The 24,630-nt window shown below is 41.6% G+C and overlaps 1 protein-coding gene and 1 pseudogene across 10 annotated transcripts in view; one reads left to right on the top strand and one right to left on the bottom strand.

The window, feature by feature from the left end:
• The first annotated feature begins 4,998 nt into the window (after window positions 1-4,998).
• ATP6V0A1 (ATPase H+ transporting V0 subunit a1) overlaps window positions 4,999-24,630 on the top strand; it is a 61,722-nt gene continuing 42,090 nt past the window's right edge. For 3 of the 10 annotated variants that reach the window (XM_028093974.2, XM_028093973.2, XM_088028263.1), the window contains exons 1-3: window positions 4,999-5,096; window positions 7,094-7,257; window positions 24,406-24,484. In XM_028093974.2, coding sequence (XP_027949775.1) covers window positions 7,141-7,257; window positions 24,406-24,484 — 196 coding nt within the window. In that variant the 5' untranslated portion in view covers window positions 4,999-5,096; window positions 7,094-7,140. Of the gene's footprint in view, window positions 5,097-7,093; window positions 7,258-13,216; window positions 13,310-16,832; window positions 16,977-22,708; window positions 22,728-24,405; window positions 24,485-24,630 lie in introns of those variants that run through there. The other 7 variants (XM_088028264.1, XM_028093975.2, XM_088028265.1 and 4 more) reach the window with 5 other exon arrangements.
• On the bottom strand, window positions 18,926-19,023 carry LOC114201409 (U6 spliceosomal RNA; annotated as a pseudogene).

Raw genomic sequence — 24,630 nt, 5'->3', positions numbered from 1 at the left:
TACCTGTGTTCTTTTGTTGATAGTAGATTTCTATTAGGAGGCTCCCATTTCTTTCAGGATCATCCATCCATTCACTTATTCATTCAAGACATAGTACTTACTTTTTTTTTTTTAGATTTTATTTATTTATTTGACAGAGAGACACAATGAGAGAGGGAACACAAGCAGGGGGAGTGGGAGAGGGAGAAGCAGGCTCCCCGCTGAGCAGGGAGCCTGATGGTGGGGCTCGATCCCAGGACCCTGGGATCATGACCTGAGCCGAAGGCAGACGCTCAACAACCGAACCACCCAGGTGCCCCAGTACTTACTATTGAGTGAGTAGGCCCAAAAGGAATTTATAGTTTGGTGATAGAGAAAAAAAGTCAGGTAGAAAGTACTGTGCTTTCTTTTTCTTTCTTTTCTTTCTTTCTTTTTTTTAAATATTTTATTTATTTATTTGACAGAGAGAGACACAGCGAGAGAGGGAACACAAGCAGGGGGAGTGGGAGAGGGAGAAGCAGGCCTCTCGCGGAGCAGGGAGCCCGATGCGGGGCTCAATCCCAGGACCCTGGGATCATGACCTGAGCTGAAGGCAGACACCTAATGACTGAGCCACCCAGGCGCCCCTCTTTCTTTCTTTCTTTCTTTTTTTTTTTTAAGATTTATTTATTTATTTGAGAGCGAGAGTGAGTGAGCATGGTGAGGTGCAGGGGAAGAGGGAGAGAGAAACTTTAGCTGACTCCTCACTGAGCTCAGAGCCCAACACAGGGGTCAGTCTCATGACCTTGAGATCAGGACCTGAGCCAAAACCAAGAGTCAGAAGCTCAACCAACTGCACCACCAGGGGCCCCAGTACTGTGTTTTCTAAAGGAGATGGAGACAAGTCCATGAAAGTCTCAATGAGGAAAATTAAGCTCAAGAAAGTGAAACAACTTGCTCAAGTTCAGATACCTTGTAATTGTTAGAGCTGAGATTTCTCTTACATTTAATATTAGGTGGAATAAATGGAGGAACTGAGATTAAAGCCTAGTTCAGGATGGTATAACTACGGCGGTCTACTATGGTCTACTACACTACCCCATGCTGCTTCCTATTGGTTCTTGCTTCAGTATCTGAGAGAGCCTAATGGACCTGTATAGGTTATTGGCAATGAAAATAAAAGGGATAAGTGGGTAGAGGCAAGAAATAAATGTAGGACACACAATTAACATGACATGGCAACTGACTAAGTGTGGAGAGACAGAGAAATAATGGAATTAGAGATGGCTTAAGCTTGGAACCTGGGTAACCAGGAAAACAATATGCCCTTAGCAGGATTAATGATCTGAGAGGAAGGGCCAGTTTTTATTCAGTGAGAGCATAATCCTTCAAAACTCTGCTCTCAGGCGCCTGGGTGGCTCAGTTGGTTAAGTGTGTGCCTTCGGTTCTGGTCATGGTCTCGGGGTCCTGGGATGGGTCATGGTCTTGGGGGTCCTGGGATTGAGCCCCAAGTTGGGCTCCCTGCTCATGGGTAGTCTGCTGCTCCTCCCTTTGCCCCTCCCCCTACTTGTGCTCTCTCTCTCTCTCTCTCTCTCTCAAATAAATAAAATCTTTTTTAAAAAAAGGATTTTATTTATTTGAGAGAGAGAGATGAGCTGGGTGGAGAGTGAGAAGCAGGCTCCCCGCTGAGCAGAGAGTCCAACTCGGGGACTCCAGGATCCTGGGATCACGACCTGGAGCTGAAGGCAGACGCTTAACCAAGTGAGCCACCCAGGCGCCCCTCAAATAAGTACAATCTTTAAAAAAAAAAACAAAAAACTCTGCTCTCATATCACCTCCTCAATGTAAACTTTTCTGAGATTCTCAGGTCCATTATACAGTATTTTGTGTATCAACAGCAACAGTAATGATGATGATGATGATAATTAGCAGTTTTTGAATGCAGACTGAGTGCCAACCATGTACTAAGTTCCTTTTATTCCTCACAATAACCATATGAGGTAAGTATCATTATTAACCCCATTTTATAGAGGAGGAAACTGGGGCTTAGAGAGTCCTAAGGTTATCGATATTAAATGGCAGATCAAGACTTGAACTCAGATTGGACTCATAGACAGCACTCTGTAGACAGTGCAACAGAGGAACAACAGAACTCTGAGAAGCAGTGCAGTACTTAAGAGCCCAGGAAATGGGGCCAACCTGCCTGGGTTTGAATCCTGCTCTGCCATTTACTAGCTAAGCAACCTTGGGCAAATTATTGTGCCAATATTTATTTATTTAAGTAATCTCTACACCCAACGTGGGGCTTGAACTCGCGACTCTAGATTACGAGTTGCATGCTCTACTGACTGAGCCAGTGAGGTGCCCCACACCATATCACCTATGAAATGGGAATAATACTAGTATCTGCCTCCTAGTATTGTTATGAGAATTAAATGAATTCATATTTATAGAGCACTTAGAAAAATGCCTGTCACATAGTATGAATCTCTCTCTCTTATAATTATTGGAACTTTATTTCTCACTGAACTGTGAGCTCCTCTAAGATAGGAAGTGTGTCTATTTCATTTTTCCTATCCCCAGCAGCTAGCACCATGTTTGCCACATGTTAGGCCCTCAGCAAGCATTTGTTGCCTGAATGGCATTATTCAGGCTGTCTGAAATTCCATCTGGAAGCCTTGGAGAAGGGAGATGGATGGAAAAATCAGTGTGAGTCCCACACATAGACATTTACACACAACAAGAAGGAGGACTGCCAAGGAAGAGAGCATGGAGGGAGTGGAACACTGGAGAAAGACTGATGGCAGGAGATGAAAGGAGCCAGAAAAGGAACTCTTGAGAGGACATACTTTAAAGGAAACCATGAAAAAAGAGAGTTCAAGGGGATTGAGCTAAGTCCAGATGAAAGACTGTCTTAAAGGTGGAGTACAAAAAATGTGTGGTTAGCAAGTTGACTCAGGTTTAAAAGAGTTTTTGTTTTGTTTTGTTTTTTAAATCTCAGAGGAAGGAAATGACATCATTGTGTAATAGTTTTCTAAAACTTGGCAGGCTTTCAAGTGTGGGTCTCTATCTGTCCTGCCAGGAAAATTGAGACAGCTATGGGACATTGAAGATCACAGGAAAGGGGAGGATTTGAGCCTCTCCAAGGTGCTGCTTCTCAACTAAATCATAATGGAATCAAATTATATCTTCACTCACAATAGGAGATAGAAAATTTAAATAAAACGTCCATTTTTGCCTTCATTATTTCGTTTACACTGGTAAAGCAGCATTGATGATGTTTTCTGCCAGGTAGACAAAATTATCAGCGTCAAGTTTTTATCTGAAGTATCTCCCTCATTACCCTTGAATCTCAATGGGGTTCCACCACCCAGAGAGCCTGAAAGACCAGTTTTCCGAGTTTTTCTTGACACAGCTCTGGGTACTACAAACGATTTGGGATCCTTACTCCTCCTTAGGAAGTTGATACCAGTATTTGAGAAAGGCGTTTTTATAAATAGTAGGTAGCACTGATGTAGGAAATGTTAGTGTTTGGAGCTGATGCTCAAGAAAGAATTCTTGAGACGTCTTTGGTGCAAAAAGGCAGTTTTATGAAAGCACGGAACAGGAACCCGTGGGCAGAAAGAGCTGCACTGGGTCATGAGGAACGGCCCATTATTTACTTTCAAGTTGGGGGTTAGGGATAGCGTTAAGTCTTTAAGGAATTTGGAAGGACGTTTCCAGGACCTTGAGGGGGCTAGTTATTGTTAGGAAAGGGTCATTTAGTACTGTCTAATAAAGCCTTAGTCATGAGACCCTTCAGATGTATATCGGTGGGTCATATGCTTGGGGGATGCATTGCCAACAAGTATCTCGGGGGGTAGAGATAAAGGAGGTTTCCAAAGGAATTTTTATATGTTAAGGTAGACTTACAGGATCCTGGGGGTCGGGCTAAGATTGCCTTTTGCCCTTAGCAAGGTATTAACATCGAGGCAGCCGAGTTCCTAAAGGAATGTCACTCTGTCTGTCTCAGGGACTTGTCAGTGGGCTGTAGATAGTAAGGAAATTTAATTTTTCTTTTGCCTTTGTTTCCCACATCAGCATCACTTTTGCAGTGTTTGGGTTTTTTTTTTTTTTTTTTTTTAAGATTTTATTTGAGAGAGAGAGCACACAAACAGGGGAAGGGACAGAGGCAGAGGGAGAAGCAGGCTACCTGCTGAGCAGGGAGCCCAACATGGGGCTCTATCCCCGGGCCCTGGGCTCAAGATCCTAGCTGAAGGCAGATGCTTAATCGAGTTAGCCGCCCAGGTGCCCCACTTTTGCGTTTTAAAAAACTTGTTATTCTTTTAAATTTTTTGAGCAATAGAAAACCCTTACATGGTCAAAGGGGCCTGCAGGAATCCACCCAACAAGATAAAAATTTACTGTCACAACATAGGGTCTTATGGGGATTTTCCCACTAATTGGAGAAAACTAGACCCTGAACCCTTGCCAGAGGGACTTAACCAAGTACCTTTCTAAAAAGGGCTTTTCCATACTTAAGTGAACGAGCCCCTCCCTGTTCGAGGCTCTACTACGGATCTTAGGCGTTGCTCACTCTGGGGCTTAAATGTTCTGTAAAATAAGGAAAAAGGGTGCGTGTGTAATGTAGAGGAGACTGGACTGTAAGCGCTTTTAATAAGCTCTCCAGCTTTCAGGTCATTTCATAATGTCTCCCCTTCCTTGATGTTACTTTCCTCGTGGAAAAGTTGTGAATTAATTTTTTGGATATGAAAAGAAAGCAAGCAGACAGCCCAGCCTCGAGGGTGTTAGGGAGAAGGGATTATGAAGGGAATACGGGCTGAGGTCCTCAAGCACCGGCACCAGCAGCCCGTCAGACACCCCGGTCCCACCGGGCTGGAGATGACAGCCGCGGGAACAAGATGGCGTCAGCACCCAGGGTCTTGCCTGCGCCCCCGCGACTCTGCAGTGCGGCAGCTAACCCAGGCCTCACCCCATTGGCTGACTGCAATGAGGTCATCTTGGGGGCGGGGCCGGCGGCTGCGCGGGGGCAGGGCTTTGCGGACGCACGCACGTCGAGCGCTGATGTCCCGAGCCGCTGAGGCTGCGGGCTTGGTCTTGGGCGGCTTCTTTGGCTGCGGCCCGGCTGGGGGCTGAAGGTGAGCGGGGCGTGTAGGTACAGTGCGGCAGGGAGAGGCCTCGGAAGGGCATGGGAAATCCTTCTAATAGCCTCCTCGCTTGTCAAAGGAATTAGCAGAGATCTTAGGTGTCTGAGAGGAAATGGGGGTTCACCCCTCTTCGGGCACCCCTCCTGTGGGCAGAGGAATCGGAGGTTCACTTCTCTTTGGAGGCCCTCAGCCCTTCCCCCATTTAAGGCGTAGGCGGAGGAACAGAAGGTTACTGGGTAGGCAGAAGAATTTGGGGGCTTCTTAAAGGGGCTCCCAATTTGATGATCCCTCCCCCCTCCCCCCTTTAGTCGCCACTTCGGGACGTAGGTGTGCCTGGGCTCAAAGAATTCCTGCTTTCTCACTGGGTAGACAGGAAATGAAGCAGATGAGTTTGAATACCTCGTAGGAGGCGAGGACTGGATGACCATAGTGAGGCTGGACGCCGGGCACTTTATTTGTACTTATCTTGTGCAGAATTACTGTTTCTTCATATTTTGTTTTGTGACATCCTCTCATCCCCGAATCGCTTTGGCCTGTTTAGTTTTCTGTTTGGCTCCAGTGGGATAGAGATGTTCTAGGAGACTTGTAATCATTAAAGAACAGAAGGAGGGAGGCAACTCTGGAGGCTGTTATTACTGGCAGCCCCGATCTATGCTGATCAGGCATAATTTTTCCTGCGTTAGAGGTTGTGGAATCTATTCTTCTTTGGGGGAAGATGTGGGAGGGTTGATAACAGCTGTTTTGGGTGATTCAGGTATAGACAATTTTAAAGGCAGACTACATAATCTCTTGAGAAATCTTTGCTTATATCTGAGTGTGTTATTTTGCTGCCTTGAACATCAAATGCACAAAGGTTTCGTCGTTCAGATTTCTCAAAATGTCTTCCAGCCTTGCAGAACAGTAACTCTTCCTTTGATGCCAGTTTCACCTATCATTATGGATGCCCTCATGATACTAAAAATACTGTACGGTTTGCTGAGTTCAGATAGGGTACAGTCTGTGCCTTACAATAGCTGATTGAGAATAAATAATTGCAGTTTCAGGACCACTGATAGCGCCATTGTCTTTCATACCGGGCAAGGATAAGACAGCCCTAAAAGGAAACCTTTATTGGCTCATGCATGAGAAGCTTTAACAAATGGAAGAATGTAATTAATCTTGAAGGTGGGGATAAGAAATTGAAAGCTACGGAGGTGGCAAGCTTATTCTCTGTGGTTTGATAAAACTGCTTTGTCATTATCAATGTATTTCTGTCGTACTGGACTTGAAATTGAGCTTAATTTGCAAGCTGGCTCTTTTTTTTTTTTTTTAAGTAGGCTCCACACCCAACATGGGGCTTGAACTCGTGACCCTGAGATCAAGAGTCACATGCTGTACTGACTGAACCAGCCAGGTGTTTCCCCCCCCCCCCTGTTTTTTTGAGATAATGCTGATGTGTTCAGATTCCTTAGGGAGAAAATGGTGTTTCCTGAGGAGATGGAAGGTTAAACCCTTTAAGGTACCCATAGCTGTAGGGTAGTGCTGGGACTCCAACAGTTAGAAATGGGCAGTAGAGGGTAGAAAACTAGTCTCCACGGAGATATCCTTTATAAGAGGGTAATCTAGGTCTCTTCCGTGTGTTTCCTGACACAAGCCAAAAAAAGGTCAGGCAGTGTGATGCCTCATAATACCCTGTCCAGGGTATTTAAAGAGCTGTTTGTGAATCCCAGTTCCTGTTTTTAACTGGATACATTCTTATGTATTGAGCCCCAAAATATTGTCATTTGATCCTGATGTTGACTGTGAAGGAAGTGGCTTTTCATCAGGTACTCTGTGGGAGAGGATTTAGTAACAGCCTTTTGCAGTTTCTCCTTTCTATCCTTCTAAACAGGATGTTAAAGGTCTGTCTGCAAGGGATGGAAGATATGAAATGCAAAACAAAAGAGCCTTACTATTGTGGTGTTTGCTCTTAGCTCTTTCGGTAATGCAGTTTTCTCTTTTTGCTTTAGGTTGGACAGAAACCCAGGTACTCTGTTGATTGGCACTTTCTGCTACCATGGGGGAGCTTTTCCGGAGTGAGGAGATGACGCTGGCCCAGCTTTTTCTACAGTCAGAAGCTGCTTATTGTTGCGTCAGTGAATTAGGAGAACTGGGAAAGGTTCAGTTTCGTGATGTAAGTAGTTGTGGGGCTGCTTCTTGAATACCGCTGAACTCTTTTTCTTTTTTTTTTTTTAAGATTTTATTTATTTATTTGACAGAGAGAGAGAGAGCACAAGTAGGCAGAACAGCAGGGAGAGGGAGAGGAAGAAGCATGCTCTCCGCTGAGCAGGGAGCCTGACGTGGGGCTCGATCCCAGGACCCTGGGATCATGACCTGAGCCAAAGGCAGCCGCTTAACTGACTGAGCCACCCAGACGCCCCTGAACTCTGTTTTTCTTGTCAGGACCAATTGCCTTACAATGAATGTTTTGCTTTTTATTTGCAAAAGTAACATTATAGCACTGGCTTACTGTTGGTAGAGTGTACATTTCGAGTTGTCTCTCTAGAGGTGAGAATGTTTTGTGCCAATCTTTCCATGATTTTACTGGCTCCCTCTTTGAGAATAATCCTAAGCAGTCTCAAGGTAATTGCTTGAGATACAGGTAGAGAACACCAAGCTAACCTTTTCAAGGCTTACACTTTGCTTTTGGCCTCTTTAACACCCGTAGCAGGTTATTAAAAAAATGTCATAGCTCTTCCATACAATAGGATGTGTTTATTACAAAATCTGATGCATCCCATTACAGATGTGTAAGTAAGCATATACTAAATACCCATTATTTTGAAGCATTATGCTGAGCACTTGGAGAAGATATCAAAAGAAAACAGTATAAGAGTATAAAAAAGTTTGCCCTCTTGGGCTTAGAGTCTGTTCAGGAAGGCACAATATACACTGCTGAAAGGAGGAAGGAGTTAACAATTCCCTAATTACACAATCTCTGAGTTCCAAGTACTCCCACTGATAGCATTCATTGTAGTTGTGATTTTACATTCATCATTGTTAGTAATTGATTAGTCTTTCTCTTCTACTGTGATCTTAGGACCATGAAGACAGAGACGATCATTGTATCCTTAGTGTCCACATACAGGATACTCAATCAGCTTTTGTTGGAATGAATGGATGAAAGAGGAGTGGTCAGAAAGGGTTGGGATTAATCAATATTGGCTTCCTAAAATTGGCACACTGAAATTATATGAATATAATCCGGTGACCTAGTACATTCCTTATTCTCTTTGAACTTTTTTTATACCTTCTTTCTTCGGATGTTCTCTTGTCTGACTCTGATTCCTTCTCTGACCTTTCTGTGAGGACTCACTGCCATCTTCCTCTAGCCTCTCTTCTGTCTTCTCCGCTGTGGCCCTCTGCGTCTGTTCCCCAAGCCCTCTCCTCTACTCTCTCTGGGTAAGCTTCTCCATACACTCATCTTCCTGTATCACCTTTTTTGATGATCTCATCTATTCTCAAATCTTCCATCTTTATTCAGTGAGTTCCAAATCTGTATCTCTGGCCCTGGCAGCTCCCAGACACCATCTTTAAATTTACAACTCTCTAATAATTTTATCATTTCTGCTTCTCCTGGTAGCATGTCTAAATCCCACCACCTTACCTTTTCCCAAACTATTTTTTTTTTAAGATTTTATTTATTTATTTGACAGAGAGACAGCGAGAGAGGGAACACAAGCAGGGGGAGTGGGAGAGGGAGAAGCAGGCTTCCCACTGAGCAGGGAGCCCGATGCGGGGCTCGGTCCCAGGACCATCAGGACCTGAGCCGGAGGCAGATGCTTAAGGACTGAGTCACCCAGGCACACCCCCAAACTATTTCTTCATCCCAACTTCCTAAATTTGAGCTAATGCATTGATATTCTTCCAGTTTTCTAGAGTTGAGACCTAAATCAAACCTGAGTCACCCTTCATTTGCAGTCCTTCATTTGGTCCTATGGTGTCTTCTCCCTCCTAACACCCAGTATCTATTCAGCATTCTTTTTTTTTTTTAAGATTTTATTTATTTCTTTGAGAGAGAATGAGATAGAGAGAGAGCATGAGAGGGGGGAGGGTCCGAGGGAGAAGCAGACTCCCCGCTGAGCAGGGAGTCCGATGTGGGACTCGATCCCAGGACTCCAGGATCATGACCTGAGCCGAAGGCAGTCGCTTAACCAACGGAGCCACCCAGGCACCCTCTATTCAGCATTCTTAATCTTTACTTATGATGTATTGCAATCATACAAAAAATTATAGGAAATAATATAATGAATACCTGTGTTTCTACTAACATTCCACATATAATTGAAGGCTCCTGTGTATCCTTCATGCTATTTCTCTTCCCACCTCCACAGAGGTAATCTCTGCAATGATTTTTGCTTTTTTTTTTTTTAAGTAAGCTCTGTGCCTAATATGGGGCTTGAACTCATGACCCGAGACCAAGAGTAGCATGCTCTACTGACTGAGCCAGTCATGTGCCCCAGTTTTTGCTTTTATCATTCCCATGTGTTTTTATTTTTTACTTTTTCTGTGTGTGTGTGTATATATATATCAATAATCATACATACTACTATGATTTTACATGTTTTAAAACTAGATGCATGGTATATTGTATATATCCTTCAGCATTTTGCTTTTTATTTTATTTATTATTTTTTATTTTTTTTTAAAGATTTTATTTATTTATTTGACAGAGACAGAGATAGCAAGAGCAGGAACACAAGCGGGGGGTGGGGTGGGGAGAGCAGGCTTCCTCCCGAGGAGGGAGCCTGATGTGGGACTCGATCCCAGGACCCTGGGATCATGACCTGAGCAAAAGGCAGACGCTTAACGACTGAGCCACCCAGGCGCCCCTAAATAAATAAAATCTTTAAAAAATAATAAAAATAAAGAAATGAACTAGCATTACCTATATCAAATGGCCAAATCTCACAAATTTAAAAAGCACAATGCCTGGGTGGCTCAGATGGTTAAAAGTCTGCTTTCAGCTCAGGTCATGATCTCCAGGTCCTGGGATCGAGCCCCATGTCGGGCTCTCAGCTCAGTCTTCTTCTCCCTCTCTATCTATAAACAGGCCTCTCCCCCTGTTTATACTCTCTCTGTCTCTCTCTCTGTCTCTCAAATAAATAAAAATCTTAAAAAAAAATAGAGTGCCTGGGTGCTCAGTTGTTAAGCGTCTGCCTTGTGTTCCCTCTTTCTCTGTGTCTCTCTCTGTCAAATAAATAAATAAAATCTTAAAAAAAAAGATTTTATTTATTCATGAGAGACAGAGAGAGAGAGGCAGAAGAAGAGGGAGAAGCAGGCTTCCTGCAGAGCAGGGAGCCTGATGTGGGACTCAGTACCTGGACCCCAGGATCACGACCTGAATGGAAGGCAGGCAGACGCTTAACCACTTAACTTACTGAGCCATCCAGGCGCCCTAGTTCATTGCTTTAAAGGCTACATAGTTATTTTATACACGGTCTATCATTTTTTCCTTCTGATGGACAGAAGGAAATTTGCTATTACGGTGTTGCAAGGAAGATTCTTGTATATGTCTCTTGGTATACACGTGTGATAGTTTCTCCAGGGCAGTGGTTCTCAAACATTTTGGTCTAAGGGCCTCTTTACACTCTGAAAGTATGACTGAGGACCCCAAAGAGCTTTTATGTGATTTATAACTATCAATATTTATTGTATGAGATATGCTTAAAATACTTATTTTTTAAAAAAAATCACAATAATAAACCCGCTATGTGTTATAAATAACATTTTTATGAAAAATAACTACACTTTCCAAAATAGAAAAAATAGAAGAGTGGCATTGCTTTTACATTTTTGAAAATCTCTTTAATGTCTGAATTAATAGAAGAGAGCTGGATTCTTGTATCTGCTTCTGCAGTTATCTGGCTGTGACATATACCATGAGCCTCTGGAAAACTTCACTGAACACTCATGAGAGAGGATGAAAAAGGCAAATGATGTTCTGGTGTTACTATGTAAAGAGTCTCGATCTCACGATCTCGATCTCACGGACTTGCTGCTCCTTCAGGGATTATAACTAAGAAGGGCATTGCTGAGGGCGCCTGGGTGGCTCAGTTGGTTAAGTGACTGCCTTCGGCTCAGGTCATGATCCTGGAGTCCCGGGATTGAGTCCCGCATCGGGCTCCCTGCTCGGCAGGGAGTCTGCTTCTCCCTCTGACCCTCTTCCTTCTTGTGCTCTCTATCTCTCATTCTCTCTCTCTCAAATAAATAAATAAAATCTTAAAAAAAAAAGAAGGGCATTGCTGAGTATGGTGCGCCTCTTTAACTGTTAGGTGTTGTCAAAGTGTACTTGACAGTGTCGAACCTGTTAAACTTCTCTTGCTGGTTGAGAGTTCCTCTCGGTTTATTTGTGTCAATACCTCTGTGCTCAAGCTTAAAGGAATTTGCCGACATGATGGGTGTGAAGTGCTGTATTTTTTGTTTTAATTTGCATTTTCTTGATTAGTACACTGGGTATCTTTTTATCTGTTTATTGGGCATAATGGGTTTCATTTTCCATGAATGTGTTGTCCCTGTCATGTGCTTGTTTTTCTGTTGGGTTGCTTGTCTTTCTTATTGACTTGTAGAATATGTAAAAGTTCTTCATGTAATTCAGCTAATCTTTTTCTGATCCTTTACTGATAATTTGGCTTGTCTTTTTCCTTTGTTTATGGTATATGTTGTCACAAAATTCATTGTTTTGCTCATCAGTATTTTTTGCCGTAAAAATTTATTTTGAAAAATTTCAAGGCTGAGGGGTGCCTGGGTGGCTCAGTTGGTTAAGCAACTGCCTTCCGCTCAGGTCATGATCCTGGAGTCCCAGGATCGAGTCCTGCATCAGGCTCCCTGCTCAGCAGGGAGTCTGCTTCTCCCTCTGACCTTCTTCCCTCTCATGCTCTCTCTCTACCATTCTCTCTCAATAAATAAATAAAAATCTTAAAAAAAAAAATTTCAAGGCTGAATACTCTGATGTAGATTCACCAGTTAACATTTTGCTACCTTTGATATAATCTTTTTCACTGCACCATTGGAGTATAGGCTGTTTCTTCCTTTCAAATCCTTATTCTTTTTTTTTCTTACTTTGCCATATGCATTAGGATTTTTACTAACGTGTTGAAGAAGAGTAATGGCAAGCTAATACTGGTTAGGATTGTGGTCAGCTATATGTAACTGAAAACCCAAGTGATGGGGGTGTACTTTTCTCATGTAACGGGAAGCCCAGCTTCACACTATCATTAGTGCCCTAAGATCATTTTATATCTTTCTTTTTTTTTTTAAAGCAGAGTGGGAAATGCGAACCACCCATTTTTTTTTTGTTAAAGATTCTCTTTATTTGAGAGATAGAGCGAGAGAGAGCACAGAGGGAGAGGGAGAAGCAGACTCTTCGCTGAGCAGGGAGCCCAATGTTAGACTCGATCCCAGGACCCTGAGATCATGACCTGAGCCAAAGGCAGATGCTTAACCGACTGAGCCCCCCAGGCGCCCTCTGTATCTCTTTTTTGCCATCTTTAAGTATTTGGCTTTTGTCCTTGTAGATGACCACCACAGCTCCAGGTATTACATCCATATTCGGGGCAAGAAGAAGTAAGTGAAGGGAAGAAGTACTTATATCAGGAGAAAAAAAAACCCTCAGAAGTCCTCAGGAGACTTTCCTAATTTCTGTTGACCAGAATTATGGCATAATCTAGCTGCAAGTGGGTCTGGGGAAAGTGGTTTTTCAACTGAGCAGTAACTGCCTTGAACAAAATTGGGATTTTTGTTAATAAGGAAGTAGGACTATGTATCTGTCACATGACATTTTTTTTTAAAAGAATTCATTTATTTATTTGACAGAGATAGAGAGCATAAGTCGTCAGAGAGGCAGGCAGAGGGAGAGGGAGAAGCAGGCTCTCCGCTGAGCAGGGAGCCCGATGTGGGACTTGATCCCAAAGCTCTGGGATCATGACCTGAGCCAAAGGCAGCCACTTAACCGATTGAGCCACCCAGGTGCTCCTATCACATGACATTCTTATCTATGCTCCTGACTTTAAGGGGAATCTTTTTAGTATATCATAAATTAATTTTTATTAATTTTTTTTAAGTTTACTTATTTATTTAAGTAATCTCTACAGCCAACGTGGGGCTTGAACTCAATGACCCCGAGATCAAGAGTTGCATGCTCTTGCGACTGAACCAGCCAGGCGCCCCAGTATTTGACAATCTAGGTAAGATGTTTACTCTTTTTTTTTTTTTTAAGATTTTATTTATTTATTTGACAGAGAGACACAGCAAGAGAGGGAACACAAGCAGGGGGAGAGGGAGAGGGAGAAGCAGACTCCCTGCTGAGCAGGGAGCCCGATGCGGGGCTCGATCCCAGGACTCTGGGATCATGATCTGAGCCAAAGGCAGACGCTTAACGACTGAACCATCCAGGCACCTTGTAAGATGTTTACTCTTAAGTTTTTGGAAAATTCTATTAAATTATTCAGATTCCTTTCAATTTGTGATTTTATAGCCACAAATGATTGTGGAATTTCATGGGATGCCTTTTCTTCATTTATTGAGGTTATCATGTTTTTTCCTTTAATCTGTTAATTTGGTAAATTACATATCCAGATTTCTTTCCTATAGTCCTTTTTAAACAGCATTACTGAGATATAATTCATGTACCATATAATTTGTCCATTCGAAGTGTATAATTCAATGATTTTTAGTATATACACAAGAGTTACACAACCATCACCACAGTCCGTTTTAGAATTTTTATTACCCTGACAAGAAACCCTGAGCCCATTAACAGTCGGCCCATTTCCTCTCAATCCCCTCCTCCCCCTCCCGCCCCCTGACAGCCACTAATCTACTTTCTATTTCGGTGGGTTTGCTTATTCTGAGCATTTCATGTCAATGGAATCATATAATATGCAGTCTTTTGTGACTGGCTTCTTTCATCTGGCCTGTTTTCAAGGTTCATCCATGTTGCAGCTTGTATCTGTCCTTCCTTTTTTATATCTATTTTTCCTGTGAAAAAGTGCACATACTAAAATGAATTTTAGGGGACGCCTGAGTGGCTCAGTCGGTTAAGTGGCTGCCTTCGGCTCGGGTCATGATCCCAGGGCCCTGGGATCGAGTCCCGTGTTGGGCTCCCTGCTCAGCGAGGAACCTGCGTCTCCCTCTCCCTCTGTCTCCTTGCTTGTGCTCTCACTCTGTCTCTGTCAAATAAACAAATAAAATAAAATAAAAATAAATAAACAAATAAATAAAATGAATTTTAGTTTCGGATATAAGAGAGAACTATAGAGTTGTTATCTATCTTCTCTGAAAAAGATACCACTCTGGGTTTTATTTATTTATTTATTTATTATTATTATTTTTTAAAATAGTATCTCTTTTTTTTATTTTTAAAGATTTTATTTATTTATTTGAGAGAGAGAGAATGAGAGATAGAGAGCACGAGAGGGAAGAGGGTCAGAGGGAGAAGCAGACTCCCTGCCAAGCAGGGAGCCCGATATGGGACTCGATCCCGGGACTCCAGGATCATGACCTGAGCCGAAGGCAGTTGCTCAACCAACTGAGCCACCCAGGCGCCCACCACTCTGGGTTTTAGAGAGACAATTGAATAGACATTTTTCTCACTCAGCATGTTCAAAATCTTCTGTGACTCATCTGTCTCCTCATCCACTCTTCTCTTTGAAATACTTCTCTACTGTTCAGTCCCTTACTGTCTAACACTTAAAATCACAAGGACATTTTGCATTTTTTTGACTGATGCATGTTGAGCATTTTACATTATTACTGTAGGCATTCCTCACAGCACCCCTGAGAAGTAGAACCTACTTTTGAAGAGTGGAACTTAACCATTCTCATTCTCCCCACTAGGAACCTATGACATAGATGAAAATAGCTGCCCAGGACACCCAGATCTGTACCCCTGGACTGTCTGACTCTACTGCCTATGTTCTTTTTAATTGAGATAGGCCAAAAAAGTCACCATTTCACAGTGTACAATTCATTGGTTTTTAGTGTATTCACAGGGTTGTGCAACCATCGCCACTGTCTAATTCCAGAACATTTCATTACCCTCAAAAGAAGCCCTGTACCCATTAGTAGTCACTCCTCATGCCCTGGCCAACTACTTAATCTATCTCTGCCTCTATGGATTTCCCTATTCTGGACATTAAACACAATTGGAATCATATGATATGTTGCCTTTTGTGTCTTGATTCTTTCACTTAGTGTATTGTTTTCAGGGTTCATCAACGTTGTAGCTTGTATTAGGACCTCATTCCTTTCTATGGCTGAATGATATTCCATCATATGTATAATACTGCTGTTTGTTTATTCATTTATCAGGTGATGAACATATTTGGATAGTTTCCACTTTTTGACTCTTGTCAGTAATGTTGCTGTAAGCATTTGTGTACAGATATTTGAGTTCTTATTTCTTTTGGGTATATACCTACGGGTAGAATTACTGGGTCATATGGTAATTCTGTGTTTAATTTTTTTTTTTTAAGATTTTATTTATTTGACAGAGACACAGTGAGAGAGGGAACACAAGCAGAGGGAGTGAGAGAGGGAGAAGCAGGCTTCCCGCGGAGCGGGGAGCCCGATGCAGGGCTTGATCCCAGGACCCTGGGATCATGATCTCAGCCAAAGGTAGATGCTTAACGACTGAGCCACCCAGGCACCCCTGTGTTTAATTTTTTTTTTTAAAGATTTTATTTATTTATTTGAGAGAGAGAGATAATGAGAGCTAGAGAGCACGAGAAGGAAGAGGGTCAGAGGGAGAAGCAGACTCCCTGCTGAGCAGGGAGCCCGATGTGGGACTCTATCCCGGGACTCCAGGATCATGACCTGAGCCGAAGGCAGTTGCTTAACCAACTGAGCCACCCAGGCATCCCTGTGTTTAATTTTTTGAGGAACCTACAGACTGCTTTTCACAGCAGCCACACCCCTTTACATTCCCACCAGCAATGTACAAGGGTTCTCATCCTCACCAGCACTTATTATTTTCCATTTAAAAAATATTATTATAGGGGCACCTGGGTGGCTCAGTCAGTTAAGCATCTGCCTTCGGCTCAGGTCATGATCTCAGGGTCCTGGGATTGAGCCTTTGTTGGGCTCCTTGCTCAGTGGGGAGTCTGCTTCTCCCTCTTCCTTTCCCTCTGCTCCCCCCCCCCACTCATACTCGCTCACTCTCTCTCAAATAAATAAATAAAATCTGGAAAAAAAATTAAAAATTTTATGATAGCCATCCTAATGACTATGAAGTTGTATCTCATAGTAGTTTTGCATTTCCCTCATGGGCAATTATGTGGAGCATCTTTTCATATGCTTATTGGCCATTTGTATAGTTTTTTTTTTTTAATGTAAAATCATCCTTGCAAACCTGGGTAAATGCAACTTGGTCATGAGGTGTATTTCAAAAAAATTTGGAGGGTCAGTTTCCTAATGTTGTATTAGGATTCTTTTCACTTATACAGTAGTCCCCCTCCTTATCCATGGAGGATACGTTCCAAGACCCACCGTGGGTGCCTGAAACCACAGATAGTACTAAACTCTATGTATGTATTGTTTTTTGCTATACGTATATACGTATGATAAAGTTTAGTTTATAAATTAGGCACAGTAAGAGATTAACACAACAGTAATAAAATAGAACAATTATAGCAGTATACTGTGATGAAAGTTATGTGAATGTGGTCACTCTCTCTCAAAATATCTTATTGTACTCACCCTTTTTGTGAGGATGTGAAAGGATAAAATGCCTATGTGAGGAGACTCAGTGAGGTGAATGATGTAGGCATGGTGACGCAGCATGGAGCTACTACTGACTTTCTGACTATGTGTCAGAAGGAGGATCACTTGCTTCCAAACTACATTTGACTACAGGTAACTAAAACTGTGAATAAGGGGCAACTACTGTATCAGTAAGTGATATTCGCTTGTATTGTCCTTTCTCAAACTGTTCTTATCTGATACCAAGTTTTTACTGGCCAGTCTTACTTACTAGTTGAGGACTGTTCCTTCATTTTTCCTCTTTGGGAATAATTTTACAAATATTTGGGCTTATCTAGTCTTTGAAAGATTAGTAGAAACTATCTTTAAACCTTCCAGGCCTGATGTTCTTTTTACTTTATTATTTTTTTCTTTTTCAAGTAAGCTCTACACCCAACGTAGGGCTTGAACTCACAACCCCGAGATCAAGAGTCGCACATTCCAATGACTGAGCCAGCCAGGCGCCTCTAGGCCTGATATTTTTATTTTTATTTTTTCTTTTTTTTTTTAATTAACATATAATGTATTATTGCTTTCAGAGGTACAGGTCTGTGACTCATCAGTCTTATATAATACCCAGTGCTTATTAAATCACATGCCCTCTGTAACGTCCGTCACCCAGTTATCCCATCTTTCCAACCCTCAGTTTGTTTCCTATGATTAAGAGTCTCTTGTGGTTTGTCTCCCTCTCTGGTTTCATCTTGTTTTATTTTTTCCTCTCTTCTCCTATGACCCTCTGTTTTTTTTCTTAAATTCCACATATCAGTGAGATCATATGATAATTGTCTTTCTCTGATTGACTTATTTTGCTTAGCATAATACCCTCTAGTTCTGTTGCGAATGGCAAGATTTCATTTTTGATAGCTGTGTAGTGTGTGTGTGTGTGTGTGTGTGTACACATATACCACATCTTTATCCATTCATCTGTTGATGGACATCAGCTCTTCCCACAGTTTGGCTATTGTGGACATTGCTGCTATAAACATTGGGGTGCAGGTACCCCTTCAGATCCCTACATTTGTATCTATGGGGTAAATACCCAATAGTGCAATTGCTGGGTTATAGGGTAGCTCTATTTTCACCTGTTTGAGGAACCTCCATACTGTTTTCCAGAGTGGCTGCACCAGCTTGCATTCCCACCAACAGTGTAGGAGGGTTCCCCTTTCTCCGCATCCCCGCCAACATCTGTTGTTTCCTGACTTGTTAATTTTAGCCATTCTGACTGGTGTGAGGGGTATCTCATTGAGGTTTTGATTTGGATTTCCCTGATGCTAAGTGATGTTGAGCATTTTTTCATGTGTCTGTTGGCCGTTTGGATGTCTTCTTTGGAGATATGTCTGTGCCCATTTCTTGATTGGATTTTTTTGTTCCTTTGGGTGTTGTTTGATGAGTTCTTTATAGATTTTCGATACTAGCCCTTTATCTGATAACTCATTTGCAAATATCTTCTCCCATTCTGTCAGTTGTCTTTTGGTTTTTTCGACTGTTTCCTTTGCTGTGCAAAGGCTTTTTATCTTGACAAAGTCCCAATAGTTGATTGTTGCCTTTGTTTCCCTTGCCTTTGCAGACATGTCTAGCAAGAAGTTGCTGCAGCCGAGATCACAGAGGGTGCTGCCTGTGTTCTCTTCTAGGATTTTGATGGATTTAGGCTTGATATATATTTTTAACATTTTATTTATTTATTTGACAGAGGGAGACACAGTGAGAGAGGGAACACAAGCAGGGGGAGTGGGAGAGAGAGAAGCAGGTTTCCTGCAGAGCAGGGAGCCTGATGTGGGGCTTGATCCCAGGACTCTGGGATCATGACCTGAGCCGAAGGCAGACGCTTAACAACTGAGCCACCCAGGTGCCCCAGGCCTGATATTTTTAGATGGATATATTTTAGCCTTTGAAATTTCTTTACTGATTATAGGCTTATTCTGTTTTTTTCCTTTCTTGTCAGTTTTGATAAGTTTTATTTTTCTAGAAAATCTTTGTAATCCAAAGTTTCTGAGAAGTTATTGGCATAATGCTCATTTTAGTATTTTTAAAAATCTCCATCTATAGTTGCCTATTTATTTTTTTGTTATATGGAACACTTTGTGAATTTGTGCATCATCTGTGTGCAGGGGCCATGCTAATCTTCTCTGTATCGTTCCAGTTTTTTTTTTTGCATACATGCTGCCAAAGCAAGCACTATAGTTGCCTTTTTAAATTCTTGTATTTATTTATGCCTTCCCTCAGTCTTATAAAATTTTGTCTATTTTGTCTTTTATTTATTTTAAGATTTTATTTATTTATTTGACAGGGAGAGAGATATTGAGAGAGAGTGCACAAGCAGAGGGAGTGGCAGAGGGAGAGGGAGAAGCAGGCTTCCTGCTGAGCAGGGAGCCCGACACAGGGCTCCATCCCAGGCCCCTGGGATCATGACCCAAGCCAAAGGCAGACACTTAAAACCAACTGAGCCACCCAGGAGCCTCTATTTTGTCTTTTTAAATAACCAGCTTTTAGAAAATAATAAAATAAAAAATGTAACAAAACCAAAAACAGCTTTTGGTTTGGTGGATCTTCTCTCGGACTTTCATTCATTTCTGCTGTTTATTGTTTTCTGCCTTCTGTTACCTTGTTCTCACTTCTTGAACACTTAGCACATTCATTTTTAGTCTTTTCTATTACATGCATTTAAGGCTATAAATTTCTTTTTTTTTATTTATTTATTTATTTTAGAGAGGGCAGGGAGGAGGGGCAGAGAGAGAGTTTCAAACAGACTCCGTGCCGAGCATGGAGCCCAACGCAGGACTCAATCTCATGACCCTGAGGTCACAACCTGAGCTGAAACCAAGAGTTGAATGCTTAACCGACTACGCCACCTAGGCACTCCTGAATTTCCTTTTAAATAGTACTTTAGCTGCATCCCACAAAGTTTGGTCTTTACATTTAAAAAAAATTTTAAGTAGGCTCCATGCCAAATGTGGGGCTTGAACTCACAACCTCAAGATCAAGAGTCACATGTTCCACCAACTGAGGTAGCCAGGCACCCCTGATCTTTACATTTTCATTATCATTCCATTCCAGATATTTTAAGAATTTTTTTAAATAATTCTCTTGTTTTAATTTTAAAGATTTTATTTATTTATTTTAGAGAGAGAGCGTGACCAGGGAGAGGAGCAGAGTAGGGGGGAGCGGGAGAAAGAATCTGAGGCAGACTCCACATTGAGCGCACATGTGGGGCTCAATCTCACAACCTCAAGATCATGAACTGAGCTGAAACCAAGAGTAGGACACCTAACAACTGAGCCACCCAGGTGCCCTTAAGAATTTTATTATGATTTCTTCTTTGAGTCATGAATTATTTAGGACTATTTTAGAATTTCCAAATATACTGTTTAGGTTGTGGTTTGTTTGTTTGTTTTTTAATTAATCTAGCGAGAGAGTGCATGCACAGAGCCAGGGGGTAGGGCCAGAGGGAGAGGGAGAAAGTCTTTTTTAAAAAAGATTTTATTTATTTATTTTAGAGAGAGAGTGAGAGAGTATGCTAAAAAGATATTATTTATTTAATTTAGAGAGAGAGAGTGAGAGAGTATGTGCGGGTCGAGGGGCAGAGGGAGAAGGAGAATCCCAAGCAGACTCCATGCTGAGCATGGAGCCCAACGCGGGGTTCGATCGCATGACCCCGAGATTACGACCTGAGCTGAAATCAAGAGTCGGACACTGCACCGACTGAGCCATCCCAGTGCCCTGGGACAGAGAGAGTCTTAAGCAGTGCAGAGCCCTGTGTGGGGCTTGATCTCATGATCCTTGAGATCATGACCTGAGCTAAAACCAAGAGTTGGCCACTCAACCAACTGTGCAACCCAGGCCACCCTAGGTTGTATTTTTGATATTGATTTTTTTTTAAGATTTATTTATTTATTTATTTGAGAGAAAGAAAGTGAGAGAGCATGTGTGCGCTAGTGGGGGAAGGGGCAGAGGGAGAGAATCTTCAAGCAGACTCCCCACTGAGCAAGGAGACAGATAGGGCTCTATCTCACAACCTTGAGATCATGAGCCGAGCTGAAACCAAGAGTTGGATGCTTAACTGACTGAGCCACCCAGGTGCCCCTTGATATTGATTTCTAACTTAATTGCATTATCATAGAACATTATCTGTATAGTAAAGATCTTTACTGGGATTTGCTATATGACCTATTTTGTGGTCAGTTTTCATAATGAATTCTTAAAGAGAGAACTCTTGGATGCTGGGATAAAAAAATTGTGTGTATGTATATATATTTTAGATTAAGCTTATTAATTAGGTTGTTCACATTTTCTCTGTCCTTACTAATATTTGGTAGACTCAATGTATCAATAATTTAAAATTGTATTTAAAATTTTCCACTACATAGACAGATTTGTCAGTGTCACCTTGTGGTTCTGTTAATTTCTGTAGGAAATATTTTGAGGATGCCTTGCCCAAATATTTTGAGATGCCTTACCTGACACTGGCTGCAGTTGAACTTTGCCTACAGATAGTGAAACCAGTAGAGTAGTCTTGTGGCTACTTTTGCTTCAGTTTCATGTTTATTGAAGTGGAAATTTCTGAATGGAAGGCCAAGATACTGCCTGCTTGGTGAAAAAAACAAACATTTTATTAGAGACATCCAAGTTTAAGATTGTTGCATCTTCCTGGAAATTGTTTGTAGTGATTCTCATAATCTCTAATAATGCTTTTTGTCTTAGATTCTCTCTAATATTAATATAATGATGCCAATAATGTCCTTACTAGTTTCTCCATTATCATTCTATCCCTCTTAACAATTTATTCTTCATACACAGTATTATTCAAAAACGTAAATCTTTAGGGGCGCCTGCATGGCTCAGTCGTTAAGCGTCTGCCTTTGGCTCAGGTTATGATCCCGGGGTCCTGGGATTGAGCCCCACATCGGGCTCCCTGCTCAGCAGGAAGCCTGCTTCTCCCTTTCCCACCCCCTCGCTTGTGTTCCCTCTCTTGCTGTTTCTCTCTCTCTCTGTCAAAATAAATAAATAAAATCTTAAAAAAAGTAAATCTTTAAGAAGTGTTTTTTTAGAAAATCAGATTATTTGATTCCATTCTGCCTATGGAACAATTTTTCCCCTTCTCTGAATATATGATTTATTTATGTCTCTGAGTCACTTGTCATTGTCTTTCTGCTTCATTCTGCCTATTTCTGATTGGTGAACTCTGCCTTCTCCCCCAGAGTCCCAGCTCAGGTTTTCCTTTGTACATTTTTTCAACTCAGTTACTCATTTTTTTCTCATACTTATTCTTGCATATGTTCATTTCTTTCTTGCGTTGTTTCATTCTTTCTCCCTTTTCTTTCCTTTTCTTCCTCCCCCCCCCCCGTGTTTTTTATGGATGTAAAATTTATATTCACTGAAATGCATAGACCTTAAGAGTACAGTTTGATGATTTGGTAAATTTTTATGTCTTTGCAAACACCACCCCAGTCAAGATACAGAATATTTCCGTCAGCCCAGAAGGGTATCTTGTGCCTACTTCTGGTCATTCTCCACTGTTTTGGTTTCTACCTATCATAGATTAGTTTTGCGTGTTCTTGAACTTAATGTAAAGAGAATCATACACTGCAAAGCCTTATGTCTGACTTTTTAAACTCAAACTAGTGTTGAGATGTTTCTGTTTTTATGTGTATCTATAGTTGATTCTCTTTTATTGCAGAGTAGTATTCCATTGCATGAATACACCACAATGTCTTTATCTGTTCTCCTGTTGTTGGATATTTGGAACATTGCCAGTTTGAGGCTATTGTGAATAAAGCTGCTGTAAACATTCTTGTACGAGTCTCTGTAGACATGTTTTCATTTCTCCTAAGCAAATACCTAGTAGTGGAATGCTCAGTCATAAAGTAGGTAGGTATATGTTTAATTGTATAAAAAACTGACAACAATATTTACTTTTAAAAAAACATTTATCACAACAAATTGTATTTATTTAGTTTGTGTCTGTCTCATCTACGGGTCTGATAGCTCCTCAAAGCTCAGACATATCCTTTTGTATTTATACCAGCGCCTAATATGGTGCCCTGCACATAGTTGGTGCTTCATAAATGTTGAGTGAGTAGTTATAGTTCTTTATTTGTATTACTTTAAAAAAAAACATTTTTTTGAAGATTTTATTTATTTATTTGACAGAGAGAGACACAGCAAGAGAGGGAACACAAGCAGGGGGTTTGGGGGAGGGAGAAGCAGGCTTTCCGCAGAGCAGGGAGCCCAATGTGGGGCTCGATCCCAGGACCCTGGGACCATGACCTGAGCCGAAGGCAGGCACTTAACGACTGAGCCACCCAGGCGCCCCTAAATTTTTTTTGTATTACTTTTAAGCACATTTTTAAATTTTATTTATTTGTTTTAGAGAGAGTGTGTGTACACATGTGCAAGGGGGGGCAAAGGGAAAGGGGTGAGAGAATCTTTTTTTTTACTCTTTTTTTAAGATTTTATTTATTTTTTGACAGAGAGAGAGACAGTGAGAGAGGGAACACAATTAAGGGGAGTGGGAGATGGAGAAGCAGGCTTCCCGCCGAGCAGGGAGCCTGACATGGGGCTTGATCCCAGGACCCCGGGATCACAACCTGAGCCGAAGGCAGATGCTTAACGACTGAGTCACCCAGGCGCCCCACTCTTTTTATTTTTTTATTTAAAGGTTTTATTTATTTGAGGGAGAGAAGCACAAGTGGTGGGGGGTACAGAAGAGGGGGAGAAGCAGACTCCCCACTGAGCAGGGAGCTTGACGCGGGGCTCAATCCCAGGACCCTGAGATCATGACCTGAGCCAAAGGCATATGCTTAACCAAGCCACCAGGCGGCCCAGGGTGAGAGAATCTTAAGCAGATTCCACACTTAAGTGCAGAGGCCGACCTGATCACGACCTGATCATGACCTGAGCTGAAACCAAAAGTCAGACACTTAATCGACTGAGCCACCCAGGCGCCCCTTATCTGTATTACTTTTCTGGAATTTATCACATGGTATCTTAATTGGTTGTGTTCATCCTTTTTCTTTATTAGATTGCAGGCTTCTTAGCAAGTAGGAACTTGTTTTATTTTTGTTTGTATTGCCCAGAGTATCTGTCACATTGCTTTGAAAATTACTTGTGTTGTATGAATGAATAAACCAGCCTGTCCCCTAGGAAGTGAAGACCTGGGACAGAAGAATAAGAGAAGTTTGCTTTCTGTATCTTCTGATGGGGAGGAAGAGAAGGAAAACCTGGCAGAGCTTCTATTACATCCGTTGCTCAAATTTTTGGTCAGGGGAGCTCACTGACTTTGGCCTGGGAAGACCATTTTGTACCATACTATTTTATCTAATTTGCCTCCATTCCAGTAATATGGTGCTATAGTGAGGGAGGGGTTTTTACCTTCAGTTGTTGTGATTGGCCCCGAAGCAGGTTATGTAGATTAGTAGGCCATTTTTGTTAGTGTTGCATCGTACACTGAAACAAAATACTAGATTTTCACTTTGCAGGGTGTTGCTTGTGAAACAGAAAGTAGATGCAGTATTTAAATATGTGGCATTGTCTTCTTATTTTGCAGTTAAATCCAGATGTGAATGTTTTCCAGCGGAAATTTGTGAATGAAGTTAGAAGATGTGAAGAAATGGATCGAAAGCTTCGTATGTGCATTTTAGTTCTGTATCATGTTCCTATAATGAGTCATTTGTCTTAAATTAAGAGACACTAGTCCTCTTAACAAAAGAAAATACTGCAGGAGAAAAAGAAAGGAAGAATAGTCTTACAATCCTGATATTAAGATGAATTT

Source organism: Eumetopias jubatus, unplaced genomic scaffold, assembly GCF_037043125.1.
Source record: "Eumetopias jubatus isolate StellerSeaLion01/CBP00866 unplaced genomic scaffold, mEumJub1_p1.0 scaffold_10, whole genome shotgun sequence".
Classification (NCBI taxonomy): Eukaryota; Metazoa; Chordata; class Mammalia; order Carnivora; family Otariidae; genus Eumetopias; species Eumetopias jubatus.
This window is presented reverse-complemented; position numbering and strand designations above follow the sequence as displayed.